Source organism: Ambystoma mexicanum, chromosome 2q (genome assembly GCF_040938575.1).
Source record: "Ambystoma mexicanum isolate Mex_15411 chromosome 2q, UKY_AmexF1_1, whole genome shotgun sequence".
Lineage (NCBI taxonomy): Eukaryota > Metazoa > Chordata > Amphibia > Caudata > Ambystomatidae > Ambystoma > Ambystoma mexicanum.
In genome coordinates this window covers 946232388-946250911 of record NC_090924.1, presented here as the reverse complement: position 1 = coordinate 946250911, position 18524 = coordinate 946232388, and the positions used below count along the sequence as shown (strand labels likewise).

Below are 18524 nucleotides of genomic sequence, written 5' to 3'. Positions count from 1 at the left end.
ATAATAAATAAACATAACATGCTATGAGAGAGAGAAAGAGACAGATATATATATATATATTTTCAAAACAACTGGCTGAACGTCAGTTATGCGAGGAGCACTCTCCTTCATACCAGGCTTCAATAATCAGTCCGTAACCAGCAAATCCATAATGGCTTCTTTATTAGTTAAAATACAGCATTCTAGCTTCCCAGAAAAGTCGACGCATTTCGCGGCGTTACTTGGCGCTTGCTCACAACAATCAAGTACTACCACCATAGTATTTAAATACATAAAACATGCCTGCAGACATAGAAATGGGACATGGGGATCCAACGACCATGAACATAAAGCAGGGGACTCAATTGTGTTTATACGGCTGGTGGACATCTTTGAACAGGGCTTAATCCCTACAAAGTTAAGCTGGTTTAATCCATGATTAAGTAATCATTTAAGGATTTACTCTTCACTCAATATAAATTGTCCAACCAACAAATCCATTACATTAGTTCCATAAACAGGTCCCTAAACACGGTCCAATCACTATAATGCCATATGGTTGATGGCAACCATTGCACAATCTCTTTATATAAAGTGCCTTGTGCCTTTATACATAAAGTGCATAGTGCATGAAAAAGTGCCTAGTGCTAGCAGCTTACTAAAGTGCCTAGTGCTTTAGTGCATATCAGCCTCTGATTATCATAAAGTGCTTAGTGCTTTCAACTTCAATTCAGTATAGAAATCTACTTCTGCTCTTAAACTGAGTTGCATCCCCAGTTTTTCTTCAATGTCTCTAGTCTGCAGTGATATCCATTCACAATAACATGAATAAAAAATACATGGTGACTGATATAAAAAAGGTGCATAAAAACCCAAAACACAACAACATATAATCGAAAAGTGCAGTTAAAAATACACACAACAATAATGGATTTTCACTTTTAAAACCCAATTATGAAAACACTTAATATCAGTCAGTCCTTATTGGTAAGAAGTGCCAGATTTTTTGTGTGATGATACTTATATTAGTGCCCTAAGAAAGTATATAGTTCTTCGTCTATGTTATGGCCTTTCGGTTGTTTTGTTTCAAAGTCCAAGATGCAACAGGTTTCTTGTTGTCGGAGCTTTTTTTCTCGATCTCCCCCTCTCGAGCCATTTTCAATTGCCTGAATACCAAAGAAAGCAAAACTGTCCATATTGCTTTTATGGCATTCAGTGAAATGTTTTGCCATCGGATAGTTGACATCTTTGTTTTGTATGGATCTCACATGTTGTTGTACCCTTATTTTTAATTTGCATTTGGTGCTGCCCACGTACCACTTTTTACATTTGCACATCAGAATATGTACTACATATTCAATATCACACGTGATTTTTTCATTGATATATTCAGTTGATTTTGTTATTGGATGCTCAAAGGTGGTGCAGTTCTTTGCAAATTTACACATATTGCATCTTGTGCATTTGTTAAAGCCTTTCTTCCGATTGGTCAACCAGGCACTCGTTTCCTTGGCTACTTCTTTATCCATGAAACTGTGGACCAATTTATCCTTGATTGAAGTATTTCTTCTGTAACTGATGTCTGGATGTTTTTTCAGCAGGCCTCCAATGTCCTTATCAATTGTTAAATCTTTCCAATGTCTCTGTAACACACTCTGTAACACACGTTTCACTTCTGTGGTTTGGCTGTCATACGTTAGTATGAGTCGTACTTCCTCGTTCTCATTATTCATCGCTTTTTCTTTGTCTGCCAAGAGGATTTGTCTATCATGACTTCTGGCTTTTAAATACGCTCTTTCAATGACTTTTTTAGGGTAACACTTGTCGAAATCATCTTGCTGTGATTTTGCTTTCTGCATCGTATGTTTCTAAAGTTGTGCTGTTCCTTCTTAACCTTATGAATTCACCATATGGTACACTCCAGATCAAGCTCTTAGGATGCCCGCTTTTAGTGTGTAGTGGCGATTTTGAACCTGTGGGTTTTCTGTGCAATTCACACGTTAGAGTTTGCTCCACTATTCTCAAATTAACATCCAAGAAAGTTATGAACGAATAGCTGTGAGTTTCCGTGAATCTTAAGTTGTTCTCATTTTGGTTCAGATGCTTTACAAAATCATACCAACCATCCTCTGTCCCTTTCCAAATTACAAATAAATCATCTATATATCGAAGCCAGATAACCACATTTTCAGTAAATTCATGATTCTGTTCTGTCCATACTTCTGTAGCTTCCCAAGCCTCCATAGTCAAATTGGCACAGGTTGGGGCAAATGTTGTCCCCATAGCCGTGCCCTGTATTTGCCTGAAATATTCTTCATTAAAAACAAAGATGTTGTTAGTGAGGCAGAGATCAATCATAGCTACAATCATTTGCGTGTGTTCCCGATAGTTGAGGGACCTGGTGTTTAGATATCTTTCACAGGCTTTTTTGCCATAATTTTGTTCAATTGACGTGTATAAGGACACCACGTCCATAGTTGCCATCATGAAGTTGGATTCCCAGGGTATATTGTTAACTCATAATAGAAAATCCTTTGTGTCTTTGAGATAGGAAGGTAATGAGGAGACGAAGGGCAAAAGAGTTTCATCTATGAATTTTGACATGTTCTCCAACACTGACCCCACTAGGGAAACAATCGCTCTTCCCAGTGTTTTTATGCTGTTCTTATGTATTTTCGGAAGAAAATATATGGTTGGTGTGATGGAGTTGGTCGTTTGTAGAAATAGATATATATATATATATATATATATATAGAGAGAGAGAGAGAGAGAGAGAGAGAGAGAGAGCGCGAGACACCCTTTTTTACCCTGAGATGACGCAATGGCAGTGGGTGACTGTGGGTCTGGAAACAAAATAGAACTGGTCAGAGACACCAAGAAGAATAGAGAAGAGAATGAGCCACCTCATCAAAAGCCACAGATAAATCCAGAAAAATAATTAGAGACGACTTTTAGACTATCAGGAAGAGGTAAAGAAATGTGTAACATGTTGAAGGGGTGTGTCAGTGGAGTGGGCAGGATGGAAATCTGATTGTAATGATGGCATGAGATGACTAGAATGACGATAGGGAGATATTAGTGAATTATCAGCCTGTGCAAAATCTCTAGATAGAAAACAAAGAAGAGAGGATAGTAATTGAAATTAAGAGATGGATCAAGAAAAGAAAGAATCTCTTAAGGATTGGGGTCACAGTTGTGTGTTTAAAGGATGAGGAACGATACCCATAGAGAAGAAAGGGTTGAAAAGAGAAGTTTGATGAACAGACTGGGAGAAACTTTGTAAAGATATGTAAAGATAGCTGAGGCTAGAAAAAGATGAGATTAGCAGGAGGAGGAGTCAAAGCCATGGAAACAGATGAGAGGAATATCAACTTTAGAGGTAGAGTAAGTTCCAAAGTTAAAAGCAGAAAGAGAAGAGCTCAAAGTGCTCAATAGCATGATAGCACTATGAGGACAGCAACGGATGACATGTATTTCCACTGTTTTCTCTGTGTTATTTTGATTGTTTTTCTGAAGGGGTATACATCAGGCATGGAGGTCTTTACAGCCTCGGTGCACAAATGTAATAGTCAGAATTCACAGGGATTTCTAGATCATTGCCCACATGAAATCTCAATGGGGGTGGAGATGCATGTGGACTTGAAGCACAGAACTGCTGGTGGAAGCAGGCTATGTCCTTAGCCCCCAACTAAACGTGGCACAGAACGTAGTTACTGAAGAAGACACTTTCTTGGTAGTACATTATGATCCGTGCACAACTCCACTGAGTCCAACATTTGCACTATACAGTTTTACTCAAGAGCGTAAAGAAACCCATTGTTTCATGACAAAACTGTGTGAAAACATTAGTTTGTGACAGAAGAGCACCGGGATTTGACAAAAACAAATTCATCCAAACAGTGATTCATGATTCAGAGTTTGGCACAGGGTTACAGATCTTAATCATAAATTAAAACAACAAATAAAATCACATAGTCCTATAAAGGTAATTTGCTGCAGAATAGCATTGATGAAAGTTACATCAACATATGAAAGTGGAGACCATATATAAGAAGACAAGTACCCAGTGATGATACCTGCAGTGAGCAACAGTATCCAGTGATAAAGTCACCAAGGAAAACGTCACCAGAAGTTGCATTTCCCCAAATTTGGATTCTGAAGAAAATCAATCACTTGACCAACATTGTTTAGGGCTAGTAAATAAAATCAGTTCTAGAATATTTTGGGGAAGGCTTTTTAGGGCGCAGGAAATAAAACTCACTGGCAACATTATCCTGGTGACTTTTTCACATAGAACTGTGAACAATGTCATGGGGGAAACTATATTTCAAGGAATCACATTTGTAAAGGGACTCATCATTCACAGTATATTCTGAAATACAATTAAAAAGACAATGGGCCTCATTACGAGTTTGACAGTAGTCATAGAGCTATTAGCTCCATGGCTGCCGCCAAACTGGGCTCCTTTACCGGGTTCCCAGAATGGGGAATTACCGGGCCATTCTGAGTTTGGAGGGCCCGGTAATTCCTCCCTCTGGGAACCCGGGCCCGACCTTCCCCATTCCCATCTGAGTCCCCATAGGGCTCAATGGGAATGGTAGAGGGAGCTAACAACGGGCCGATTACGACCGGCCCGTTTTTAGCTCCGCGTCCTTATCGGGTCCCGCGAGGGGACCTCATAATGAGGCGGAATGTTGTTAACTGGCCCGCCACCATTAGCGGAGCCCGTTAACCCATTCCACCTCACTTGTAATGAGGCCCAATGAATACTATATGGCTACTATACTAGTTTGATTGAAAAAAACTAAATAATGGATCACTGGTAAAGCCAATAATTTCAGCTTTTGTACAGTGACAAATTGTGTTGCATGCTATTACCATCATATTCCTATGCACTCATACCATTTACCATGTTCTGCAGCAATAACTAAGATAACACAAAGTTTCAGCCATTGCCATCTTGGACCCAGGTACTCTCATGATTTGGCAGGGTCACTTACAGCCACGTATCCAATCATAAAATAAACATGCAATCTTTGGGCTAATAAACGCTGGTACTACCAAAAATAATGGTCCAAATGCAAACAGCACATATTTCTACGTTTTATGTATTTTATTTATAAAGTGTGCCTATCACCAGTGATGGCATCTTGGCATTTGAAAATACCATCTGGTGAGCAGGCTTACATAACTAGTTTTGACTTGGGTAAGCAGTTCTCGGAGAAGAGACAGATAGTGTCAAGTCTTTCTTGAAAAGAAGGAGGCCAGGAATGTTACACGTGAAGCTGAAAAGTAAGTTCTATATCCACGTAGATTGAATGATCGCCCACCAAGTTCCATGGACCTGTACATAAGTACAAAAAGGAGAATCGCAGAGTGGAGCCCCAATAACTGTACAGGTTGATAGTGATGAAGTTTCAATGTTAGGAACAGTTGACGAATGTTACTTAAGGAAGGCTTTGAAAGGCAATGCAGAGAGCTTTATACTTAATCCTCTTAGCACCAGCAAACAAGTGAAGGGCATGAATTGCGGGAGATACATTGTATGACCTTTTTAGGCCTAGTAAAAGTCTAACCGTAGTGTTTTGTAATTGGAATTGCTGGAGTTGGCCGATGGATTGTTTAGGGAGGTCTCGGAATATATCAGTGCCATATTCGAGTCCGAAAGAGACCAAACCATCAATAATCTTGATTATAACTGGGAAGGATAAAAAGGTGGCAAACTCTTGGTATAGATCACAGATCATAGATCATAGATCAAACAGAACACCAGCAGCATTTTCAGTGGAGCATCAATCTTTACTCCTGTGTTTGTAAAAACAGTGGCCGGTTGAGGGCCGGCTCCCATAAACGTGGTGCAAAATACTGGTAAGCGTAGGTCAGGTTGGAAGAAAAGGGCCAGAAATTCCATCTTGGAACCATTTAGCTTCAATGTGTTGTAACACATTCAACATTGACAGAGGTGAGACAAGCTTTAAAGTTTCTGGAAATGGTATTTCGGTCATCATGTAGCTCCATAGAGCTTCAGTGTCTTTGGCATAAATACAAAAGTTTATGTTTGAATGATTCACCAATTCGTGCAAGGAAGGTTTAAAAGGATGTAAGAAAAAATCGTCAATTTTGGAACCCGACAGGACACAGGAGCACCCACTCAGAGGAGAATAGGCACAAAGGTTCAGCCAGTTAGCGAATTATAAGATAAGATCAAATACAGTCTAGTAGCATGCAAGAATCCCCTTATTAAGGAGAGGGAAGATTCAAATAACTAATGGTTGCTGGTGTCAAAGGTTGCTGATAGGTTGAGCAAAATTAGCCTGCCACAACTTTGCAATCAGCTTTTGATTGATATTTTATTTATATTGCGCTCATACACAGGTGTTTCAGAGCGCGACAAGGAAAGGGAAGGGCACAGGAGAGAACAAAACAACGATCTTACTAGGCCCAGTGACATTGAGAACGCGATAGTGCATGGAGGAGGGGGAGGGGAAAAGTGCATGGAAGGGGGATAAGTGGAAAGTGGAGAGCAAAGGAGAAACAGAATAAATATTAATTAATAAATGAATACATAAAATCAACAAAAATTGTAGTGCAGCCAGCAAGTGGCAAGTGCTGAGTTTAAGGCAGCAGACAGGGTAGGTCTGATAAGTGCAGGAGGAAAAAAGTGGGGGGGGCCTGTATGGGTACAGATACAGACCCCAGTGCAAGGGGTGGCCCAGGCACAGTGCGTTAGGGTGGCAGGGTGAGCAGGAACCTGGGGCCGGAGGACAGAGTGTGTCCAGGTGCAAGGTGCCAAGAGAGAACATATCAGCAGGGGCCGTGGGGGCACAAAGGCAGAAGCAAAGAGGAAAGACTTGAGGTGCTTCCAGAATTGGAGAGGGCTTTCCTCAAGTTTTATAGTGGCAGGGAGGCTATTCCAGAGGGAGGCTCAAGCCAAAGACAGAGATCTACCCCAGATCGTTTCTTAGAAAAACGAATGACCCTGAGGGAGTTAGAGATAGAGGAGTGAAGAGTTCGAGAGGGGAGGTATTTACGGAGGGATAGCTGAAGGTATTTTGGTCCCAGGCACCAGAAAGCCTTGTGGACAATGCAGAGGGTTTTAAATTTAATCCTTGCATCCACTGGGAGCCAATGGAGAGATTTCAGAGTTGGAGAGATACGATCCCAGGGCTTGAGGCCAAGGACAAATCTTGCAGTCCTGTTCTGGATTAGTTGCAGAGGGCAGATTGTGGAATATTTTTATCCACACCAATGTGCCACACTGCACTCCTTTTCCAATGGGGAAAGAAAACTGCCAAAAATGGAGGTGATAAACCCTGTGTGCGCCAAACCTACAAAACTGTGCATGGTTCACAAACCACAAAAGAGCTGCACACCCTGCCACACACACAGGCAATTTTGGTGTAAAAACAGGAATCACTGCTGTCACCGGTCATCTATCATCTGTCAACTGTCACATGAATCAATGCCACAGAAGTGTACTAAAATCCGAAAATGCCCTTAAATACAGCTTCCTAATCAATGGCAACCTTCAAAGTGCTGTTTTGGTGCTAACTTTTGTCATTTTCCCCAGTGAATTATTGAAAGGAAAGTGTGCTGAAATCATGGATTCTCCAGGCAATCAGAGGAATCCAGGCCTCCCTGCCTGACAGCTGCTTAAGGAAATTAGCTGTCAAACCAAGTTTCAATTGTTCTGTTTCCTGATTAAAATGGCAACATTCACCTATTTAAAGCATGTTTGTGAAGGGCTAATTCTTTTAAAATGTCCAAATCCCTTATAAACTGTGCTTGTATTTTATATGTGAACTGAAAAGACTTTAATGTATAGGAACCCAGTCTGGAGCGAATCAACTATTTAATTCTGATCAGACAGCCCAGCTGTCGGGGAGAAGCTGGACCCCCCGCCCCCCAGGGCAGTGGGGGGCCAGCAGCCATACCCTCACCAGCTATGGGAGGCCCCAACACCTCCCATATGGCCCCCAGAAATGCAACAGAGTTCCAAGCAGGCAGCAACATGTTTTCAAATTGCATTTATTTCTAGGCGAAGAAAAGAAAAAAAAACACACAAAGCATCGTGCACACCGCAAATTCAGGCGCCGTCTCCCCCGGGGCTGTCTTGCAAGTAAGTTTTATAATCACACTGCAGGCTGACCTCACAGAATTGGATCAGCTCCCAGAAACCTATCTCCTCCTGTTATTGGCTGCAAAGTGGTGGGTTACATATGTAGCCCTTATAGAGAGCCTGATAATTGGATATTAACCTCCTGCGTCAGTGGGTTGATTTAGCTGTGCCAGCCCCCATTACCTAATTCTAATGTTGTTGCAATGTGACTTTGTTCCCATAACTTTTAGCTGAACAAGCAGTTCGCACCTGGGCTCTGGCTTGTTACAAGTTATGTTTCAATGTTGTGCGTGTCCTTGAGAAAATGTCTTTCTTTCCCAGAAAGAAAAAAAAGCACACTGGGTTGCCGTGATTTATTCGCATTTGTGGATAATTAAAAAATGTCTGTCTGCAGAAAGCAATTTTATCTTGAATTTGCGGCCTTGGCAGGTCGGACTTCTTTTGCGAGGAATGTTGATAAGGCTCCCGCAGCCAGTGTTCAGTGAGTGAAATGAACTTAGCTGTAATTTTCCTGAAACATAGCTTTACACTGTGCATTTAGACCATGTTAGTTCATATAGGCATTTGCAAGCCTTTAAACAGGGATTTTTGTGCTGGTAGATTCTGATATTGCAGCATTGATTCTAATGTAGCATAGAAGTTGCACTGTTGGTGAAGTGGGTGTGTTTCAGCATATTTGTCACCCATGGGTGCGCTGGGGCCTGGTTCAAATGATAAGTGCGCTCCTTGTTCTTCCTGTTGTTCTTCTATGTAGGCGCTTGGGGTGCGGGGGCATGGATTTGGTCTCCATTTTCCCTCTTCACAGCCTGGGAAGATTGACATCTCAGCTTGACACTTCCTTGAAAACAGGAAGGCTAATGGCTGCTTAATTGTTCCCGCATAATGAAAACAAAGAAAGCCTCAGACCTTTGTTTTCTGACTGACCCAAGGACAAAAGAAGGCTTGGACACCCATCTTCCTGAAGGAGGGGCAGGATGTGGAGGAGGTTTCTCAGTGAACTTCAAAGGACTGGCCATTTTGCTCACTTGGGAAATAAGAAAAAAAAACCTGACCTGGATTTTGAATGGAAATTATTTCTTTTTGCCTCAGAACTTTATGGCATTTAACATGACAGCTAAAATAAGTAGACAAGTGAAAAATACAAAGTTATAAATCTGAACTCATGCTAGACAGTTTGGTATGAGTTCTTACTACATAAGGAACCAAATATACACTAAAACACTGATTGTGGCAAAACTATTAACGTTGCAAGCTTAAAATTGTATGTACATGATCCACTGATCAGCGCCCAGAGAGGTATTGAATTAGAAATTATTAATCCAAACCGTTTTGGTGAAAATTGATAAAAATCCGTGGAATGAGAAAGACAGCTCGCACAAAGATGGGGATTGAATGTGGATGTAGACAATCAAATATGGCATTTATGTGTCCAATTTTATTAGGGTACATAATGTTAGAAATGTACATGTGTGCAAGAGTTATGTTTTGGTAAAAATCAAGGTGGGAGCTCCTAGGTCCTGGCATGATATGATATGAGATGATATGGCATTTATAACACGCCTATACACAAGTGTTTCAAGGCGCGATGAGGAAAGGGAGGGGATAACAGTGGAAGACAGACAACGATCCTACTAGGCTAGGTGTCATTCAGATCGCACAAGTGCAAGGGTAGGGAGAAAGGGAAGAGTGCTAGGGGGAAAGGGGAAAGTGCAGTACAAGGGAAAGAAGAATAAATCCGATAAATAAAACGGCCTGATGGTTGCAAGTGCAAGGTAAGAGGAGACATAAGTGCTGGTAAGGGGACTGAAGGGATGCAGAACCAGTCCCTAAGTGTAGGGGGTTGCCAGGGGGGCAGGGCAGGTGTGCAAAAGGCGTGACCTGGCCCCAAGATCAGAAAGGGTGGCCAGGTAACCAGAGCAGAATCGGCAGGAATTTCAGAAGGGGAGAGAGGCAGAGAAAGCAGAGACAAAGAGGAAGGTTTTGAGGTGTTTCCGGAACCAGAGATGGTTCTCCTCAAGTTTCAGGGAGGCAGTAAGGCTGTTCCAGAGGGAGGCCCCAGCCGAGGACAGAGATTGACCACCAACTCGTAGCTTGGAGAAGCGGCTAACCCTGTGGGAGTTAGAGGCAGATGAGCTAAGAGCCAGAGAAAGAAGGTATTTAGGAAGAGAGAGTTGAAGGTAATACGGCCCCAGAAGGCCTTGTGGATAATGCAGAGGGTTTTGAACTTAATCCTTGCAGCCACTGGGAGCCAGTGCAGAGATTTCAGTCCTGGAGAGATACAATCCCTGGGCTTGAGGCCAAGGAAAAGTCTCGCAGCCCTGTTTTGGATAAGTTGCTGAGGGCGGAGAGTAGAGGCAGGCAGATTTAGACAGAGGCTGTTGCAATAGTCCAGCTTAGAGAGAACCAGGGCTCTGGAGATGGTGAGCTTCCTGGGGGACGGAGAGGAGAGGAAGAATACCTCTGAGGAGGTGCAGCTGGTAGTGTGACTTCTTAGAGACGTCGGAGATATGAGGAGAGAAGGAGAGTTTGAAGTCCAAGATGACCCCGAGGTTTTTAGCCTTGCAGGTGGGAGCAGGAAGAGGGCCAAGGGAGGCTGGCCAGAGAGCTGAAGGGAAGGAGGGAGAGGGTGTACCGATGAGTAGAATCTCAATCTTACTGGCATTAAAGCAGAGGTCATTGGCGGCACACCACTCTTGGATAGCAGAAAGACAATCAGAGATGAGGGAAGAAGAGGAGGAGGCCGAGGGTAGCTCATGATGATGACAGCTCTGTTCAGACTGCCAACCAGAACAAAGCACATGCCTGTATCTACTCACAGACATGGGGGTGTGTTTTGAAGTTCTGCCCACGCCATTAACTTTGTAATGTAGAAATATAGGCGTTTCACTACACATAACACACTGCTTCCAGAACACACTGCTTCCAGAACCCTTCCAGATCTTCGCGCAGCACCTTATTCCAGAACTCTTCATCTTGTAGCTGACTCCAGAACTCTTTGAAGATCCAGATTCAGAATCCACACTTTAGCATTGCAGAACTCTTGCTAGCTTGAACCAATTGCAAACCTCCAGAACTTAAAAGAATAATTCTGATTCAGCTTGGCTTGCTACCATTACGGCTTGCCCACTGAAACTTGCATCCTGTCATCTACCGTGTCCAGTGACCAGAAGGGCCCATCCTAATCCAGCCTGAGGCGCAGTCCAAAATTGACCAGAAGTGCACCGCTGATCCAAATCCCTCCAGAGGTGCCTTGCTGCTGGTAGACCTGATCCACCCTATGACCAGAACCGGACGGATATTATTGATGATATATAATAATTGAAATATAATATAGATATCGCCCCCATCTAAGCATATGTAAAACAAGTTGTTCCTACAGGAGTATGCGGTCTTACCCAATAAATATATCACTGAAATAGTTGCATATAGTTTGTCTGAATTTAATTGATCAATTACGACAGAATGGTTTCATTCTGGATTTTAACTTGACATAATTTGCTTAATGATTATGTCTATTGCACTGGTTGTATATGCCATTTGTGAGTTGTGTTTACCAACATGTGTTTCACCACGGTTGACTTTTTCAGACTTTTTCAAAGCTCTGTTGATAGTTAAAAAAATAAGATAATTACTTTTGAACATAAAACTTATTTCTATTTTCATCTCGATGAGGCTGTTGTGCCTGTATACTTAGTAGAGAGAAAGGAATACTTATTTTCCAATGTTATCCATCTGTGATCATATTTTGTAGGAGGGGCGATCATATATTCTGCGGCAAGTGACATTAGTGAAAGTTGTGCTTTCTTAGTATACTTACATAATGTACAATAATAATCCTGTCCTTTTTTATAACACCACCAGTAAATATATGAACTCCCTTTATTTGTCCTACCTCTGTCTGTTGTACTTTGTGTAGCTTGTGCATATTTCCAACTGTTTCAACCTTGTAACCATGAATTCATTTATATTTCAGGAATTCTTGAAAAGTCTTTGGAGAAAAAAGCTGGTCGTAACTATGGTCCTCAAGGAAACAAAAAACTAGTTTATTTTATCGATGACATGAATATGCCTGAAGTGGATGCGTATGGAACTGTTCAACCCCACACGCTGATTCGGCAACATATTGATTATCGGCACTGGTAAGAATCAGCATATCGATTTTTGGTCACTGGAAGAAGTTCCCATTACTCAGTGCATAAGGTCAATTGTGGTCCACAATTCCTAGTATAAAGCCAAAAGTATAATGGGCATTCCAAGAAAGTTATTTTTGATTTAATAAGTTAGCTACAATTTCCAGACATTCATGGACACAATTGTGTGCTTGAATCTGAGGCATATTCTCAACCAATGCCAATGCCATAGAATGAACCCTGGTCAGCATTTAAAGCAGTATATGGTCTTTAAATTGAACAATGAAAAGTGTGATGCACCCAAGTTTTAAACCCAGGAAAATCATCTTTTTTGCATTATTTGCATAACTACACCTTCAGGTTTGAAGTGCTTTATTCTCTGTTTCAAACCCCTCGCCCCCCTTGGTCGAGTCTACTGGGAGGGGACAGAAATGTGAGGCAGTCAACTTTGTATAGGTTTTTTGTATAGGTTTTTCATAAGATGCTATTTTATTAAATCAAATGGGTTTGACAAACGTCTCACTATCCCTGCCCTAACCAGGATTTCCCTGCCTCTAAAGCTAACTAAATCAAACACTCTAACAAAAGAAATCTGTCCCTCACACTTAACAGTTATATTCAATATGCATGTTCTAACTGTTTCTCCTTGTAGCCTGGGTGAAATCCCCTTCCCCAGATTCAACAGGATTTTTACTCCACAGTTCAAAACTGGTGTTTTTCCAGATTGCCACAAAGTTCAAATAATAAAGTTCCACTTGTTCCAAGAAAGTCTCTTACTCTGACTTGAATCAATAGTTCAACAAACTTCAAATATTCAACCAGTCTTTGGCCCTCATTATGAGATTGCTGGAGTGGCCTACTGTCAACCTTGGCTTACCGTTTCTGCCACCTGATATCTTGGTAATACCAGGATATTACAGGCGATGACAGATCAGTAAGTTCCTATTCATGTGGAGTCACATAGGACACTGGAAATGGGAACACTGAGGCACCAGGACCGTTGTTAACGGTGAGAGTGCTTCAATGATTTATCTTCTGGTAGGGGCCTGAACTACTGGCAAGTTGGGGACTCATGATAGTTCACAGCCCGTACCGGCAGATTTGGAGTGAGACGGGTCAGAAAAGGTGCCGATAACATTGTTACCGACACCTTATTTTCAGACTTGCTCACTCCTAATGAGGGCCTTTATCTTTCAAATAGTAAGAAATTTCCACAGTTCAGCTGCATCAACAAACAGATTCTTTATCAGGGTGACTCCACAACTATTCACAATGTCTTTAAGTGGTTCTTCTTCTTCTTCTTCTTCTTCTTCTTCTTCTTCTTCTTCTTCTTCTTCTTCTTCTTCTTCTTCTTCTTCTTCTTCTTCTTCTTCTTCTTCTTCTTCTTCTTCTTCTTCTTCTTCTTCTCAACCACAGTATGGTACTTTAATAACATCTACCTTGTCTGCTCACCTGTCAGGTGTACCACTATAACATTCCTGCCCTGGTGTACTCGCCTGCCAGCACTAATGCAAACTTCTTCTACTACTACAGGTACTTCTATGATGTGATGTATTTCAATCAAAGTCTTTTGACCTCCACAACATCAGTTTTTACTACTTCTGGGAAGACATGAAACACATTGGTGCTGTTTATTCCACACTTGTGATTGTCACATGCAATGCAGGTTATGCTCCTCTTATCCTGAATATTTTCTATCAGGAAGGCAGCCCTCCTGCTACTTCTGTTTTCCCACTTTTAGGTTAACCACTTCCTGATAATGGTTTCATTCCCACTCACTCTTCTTCGACTTGGAGAATGTTTTTAGGCCACCCACAACCTTTACTTATCTCTCTTACATTGGCAACATGATTTACTAACAACTTGAATCTTAATTGCCCTGTTTTGCCTTTGGCAATATTGTTTTTTCTTAATTGCCCTCTCGTGGCTTTGGCAATGTTGTTGTTTATACACTTGCAACCACATTGTCCTCTTTTGACTTTGATAATGTTTCTGATCTTCACCTGTGTAATGATAACCCGTTGGCCAAAGTTCTTATTCTGCCACTTTATATCAGTTCCATATTTAAAAATATCAGTTTTGGCCAGTGGGCGATCACAGAGCATTCTGGGGTCACACACTACCAGTGAACTCACCGCATACGTGTCCGTTGGCTCCACTGCCGCCTGGTCTTCTGCCTTCTCTTATGCACGCCACTCGACAGCCTGCTTCCTTTTGTTCCCCATGGCCCACGCCTGCTGGGAAAGGAGCACTCCTTGCTCCCAGGACACTCCGGTGCTCGCCAGCCACCGAGGTCCACTTCACACCGGGTAAAGCTTTTTAACATTTTCAAATGCCTGACCGCTGCATCTGCAATCTTCAAAAGGAAAGCTTTCACCAGCAATGCTTCCTGCTGCAAAACCAGGAGTTACGGCATTTACTCCACCCCCCCAATGCTGCTCTCAATGGCCTGCACCTGAAGGGGTATTTTATACATCCCATTCTTCCTCAGATGTGGGTCATTAGGGCAATTTAACTGCCACTTGCAGTCAAGAGCCTCTGTATCCTCTTTTTCGTCCCAGTACTTTGGACATTGTTGTACTTGATGTCCTCAATGTTCAAATGCCTTTTTCCTTTCACAGTTTCAACTTTACAGTAAGCCATTAAGATGGTGTGGTCTTTGGGAAGTTACTTAAGAGGTTTTGGCAACCCTCATAACCTGCTTCTCCTACCCCCATGGTATCCTCATGCAGTACACCCCCTGCCCTTTTTCTGCACTTATCAGGCACAGCCTGTTGCCTTCAACCTAACACTTGCCACTTGCTGGCTGCACTACCACTGTTTTCTGCTTTTCATTATTTATTTGTTCATATTTATTCATGTTTTATTTATTTACTTTTTATTCCTTATGTCCAGCACTTTTCCGCCTCTCCCCCTTCCTTTGCACTTTTCCTTTTTTCCTCTCCCATGCACTTTCGTGTTCTCAATGTCACTGGGCCTAGTAAGATCGTTGTTTTGTTCTCCCTTGTTCCCCTCCCTTGCCTCGTCACGCTCTGAAACACTTGTGTACGAGTGCGATACAAATAAAATATCAAAATCAATACCCTGAAGGGTTTTGTGGCCCCAATACGCTTCATTTCGTATTTGGGTCATCCTGGTTTGCCTTCACTGCAGTCATCCTAATGGTACCATCTTCTGCTGGCTGGCTGCCCTCCCTTATCTTCGTTTCCATCAGAATCTGCTTGGCCAGGCTCCCCTGCCTTCTAGGAGCCACCTGTGGCAGCGCTTCCACTTTTGGATTGGGGATACCCCTCCTGGATAGACTGGTTATTCTTCATTTTGGCCTTTTAGGTGGTAGTAGGTCTGGGTTTAGCTGCCAAACAAACTGCTGGTAACACCAGCAAGTTGCTGTCAAAGCCTGAAAAGGAAGGCAATTTTAAAAGCACAATCCACCCTGAATCTCCCTGTTCCTGCTGCCATTCAGACCCAGAAGTGCTGCCTACACATGTCTCAGGAAAAAAGGTCCAAGGCACCAGATACCTGTCTCCGCAAGTCTACATTTTGAGAGGTGGCGACCACTGCATTGTCAGATGCTGTGATACAGCATGCTGAGATACTATTTGAGAGTTAGCATAGGAATACCAGTGTGCAGAGGAAGATGGCCACATGGGCAGAAGTCATGGCAAGGGTGACGGCTGTGAGAACTGTTCCCTGTAGTACCAGGGATTTCATTAAACGCTGCGACGACCTGAAGGCAAGGGCCTGTAGCCTTATAACAAAGCACAATTAGGGAGTGTTCCATCTTTGGAGAAGGCAAGCTAGTCCCCTTCCCCTCATGCCCTGGGAGGAGACAGCCAGCAGCATCCTGCACATGGAGGACATTGAGGGGATAGAAAGTGCTGAGGCTAGAACAGGGACACAAGGAGATGGCGGTAAGTACAACTGCATGTACATGTGCATTTATTCACCAATTGTATGCATCCACCAGCAAAGCTGAACAGAATGGGTATGGCAATGCTTTGACACGTGGCAGGTACAGCAAATGGCCAGTGAGCGCAAACACACGTGCCAGTGGATGTGGTTGAATGAACCAATGCACATGAAATGTAGCCAAAACGTGCCTGCATACACATGAGAAGCACCCATGTATGACACGATCGTCCATGACAGAGTGATGCCCCACCACACCGATGGCAAAAACCCATCTTGCAACGCCAACAGGTAATGTGCACAAACATTTACTGAGTACACACTCAGCTGGCACCACCATATATACGCAGGAGCACTCATCAGAGCAATAACACCCAAGTGATCCACATGTAAAATGGAACTCTGGGACACACACAATGTCTACCCATGTCTGCTAGATGACTAACAGCATGTCATTACATTTCCAACTGGAACACAGCCCACGGACAGTGAAGAGGCTGGACACTTGACTGCAGCCACATCAAGTGCCCCCACCCCGGCACAGGCCAACCATTCGCCAGTACGAGCAAGCAGCAGGGCAGGGCTTTCAGGTCACCACCAGCACCTCCACCAGCAACTGCTCCACCTACATCACCACCACTTAACACCACCATGAAAATTCCATCAACCCCTGAGGGGGACACAGTACCCATGCCAGCGATTAGTGCCCCCTGACCCGCCAGGCAAGTAATGCAGCTGTCACTTCAGCTCACAGTGCCATGCCACATCCACTGCCTGTAGTGGCACACACTGTGGCCATCACAGCAGTGGTACACATGTTCCAGGGAGCCAGCATGCCATTATCCCCATTTTTATTTTATGTATTTACTAATTGGATATGTGTAAGGCACCTATACAACAAATGGTGTTTCAAGGCACCACAAGACAAATATGGGTGGGGAACAAAGGAGAAAGATACAATAACGTCCTACTGACCTTGTGTCAGTCGGATCATACAAGTGCAGAAAAAGAATGTGCAAGGTAGAGGGGTGAAGGGCTGGTCTGAACAATAAGCAAAGTGCTAGGTTGGAAAGGGAAAAGCAGGGTAAAGAGGAGCAGGTGCAAGTGCTCAAGGTAGGCCAGGAAGGCAAGTTCCAGGGATTGGGGTGGTGTGGGTCCACATGCTAGGTGTGAGGAGGGGGATGGACTGGGCAGGGGGCCTGGAGCCCTGTAGAAGTCAAAGGGAACCACACAGCCAGTCACTGATGTAGAGGGTGGTGTTAGCAGGGGGGAGGGGGAAGAAGAGGAAAAAAGAGGGTTTTGAGGAGATTCCAGAATTTAAGGAGATCCGGCTCAAGCCTGAGAAGGGCAGCTAGGTCATTCCAGAGGGAGACTCCTGTGAAGGAGAGAGCACTACCCCCCACTTTCTGCTTAGAGAAGCGTCTGATCTGCAGAGAGTTGGAGCAAGCAGACCTAAGGGCTCTAGAAGGGAGGTATTTAGGGAGAGAGAGTTGGATGTAGCAGGGTCCCAGGCCCTAGAAAGCCATGTGGATGATGCAGAGGGTCTTTTATTCGATACTAGCAGCAAACAGGAGCCAGTTTAGAGACAACAGGGCTGGAGAGATGAGGTGCCTGGGCTTGAGGCCAAGGATAAATCTTGAAGTCCTATTCTGGATTAGTTGAAGGGGGCGAAGAGAGGATGAACGAAGGTGAGGAAACAGATAATGGGCCTCATTACAAGTGAGGTGGAACGGGTTAACGGGACCTGCTAAAGGAGGCAGACCCGTTAAACCCGTTCTGCCTCATTACAAGCTCCACTCGCGGGACCCTGTAAGTAACGCCTGGTCAAACCAGGCGTGCTTAACGGGTCCCGCAAGGGGAAGAGGGTGCAAACAACGGGCCGCTCGTAATCAGCCCGTTGTTTGCTCCCTCCCCCATTCCCATTCAGCCCTAAGGGGGCTGAAATGGGAATGGGTAAGGTCCGGGCCTGGGTTCCTAGTGGGAGGAATTACAGGGCCCTCCGAACTCGGAATCGCCCGGTAATTCCCAAATCTGGGAACCCGGACACGATTTTGGCAGCAGCCATGCCGCCAAAAGCGGCATGGCTGCTGCCAAAATCGTAATGAGGCCCAATGCCTTTGAGGCGGTGAAGCTAATAGTGGGCCTTCTTCGTAGGATCCGCAAAGTATGGAGAGATGGAGAGAGAGGGATCAAAGATGACACCAATCTTTTTTGCCTCGCATGAGGGTGAGCAGAGGGAACCCCTAGAGAGTGGAAAGAGGGTGGGAGCGAAGGTGGGAACTGGGGTCCCGATGAGAAGAATATCTTCTTCTTACTAGCAGTAAGACAAAGACCATTGGAAGCATACCATTACTGAATAGCAGGTAGACAGTCGGGATGAGAGAGGA

General features: G+C 43.5%; 1 protein-coding gene across 1 annotated transcript in view; it reads left to right on the top strand.

Moving 5' to 3' along the window:
* The window catches only part of DNAH11 (dynein axonemal heavy chain 11), a 4227155-nt gene that overhangs the window by 2545180 nt on the left and 1663451 nt on the right, over positions 1-18524 (top strand). Inside the window, exon 47 of the mRNA XM_069648254.1 lies at positions 12072-12237. Within this exon, the coding sequence (XP_069504355.1) occupies positions 12072-12237 (166 nt within the window). The remainder of the gene's footprint in view (positions 1-12071; positions 12238-18524) is intronic.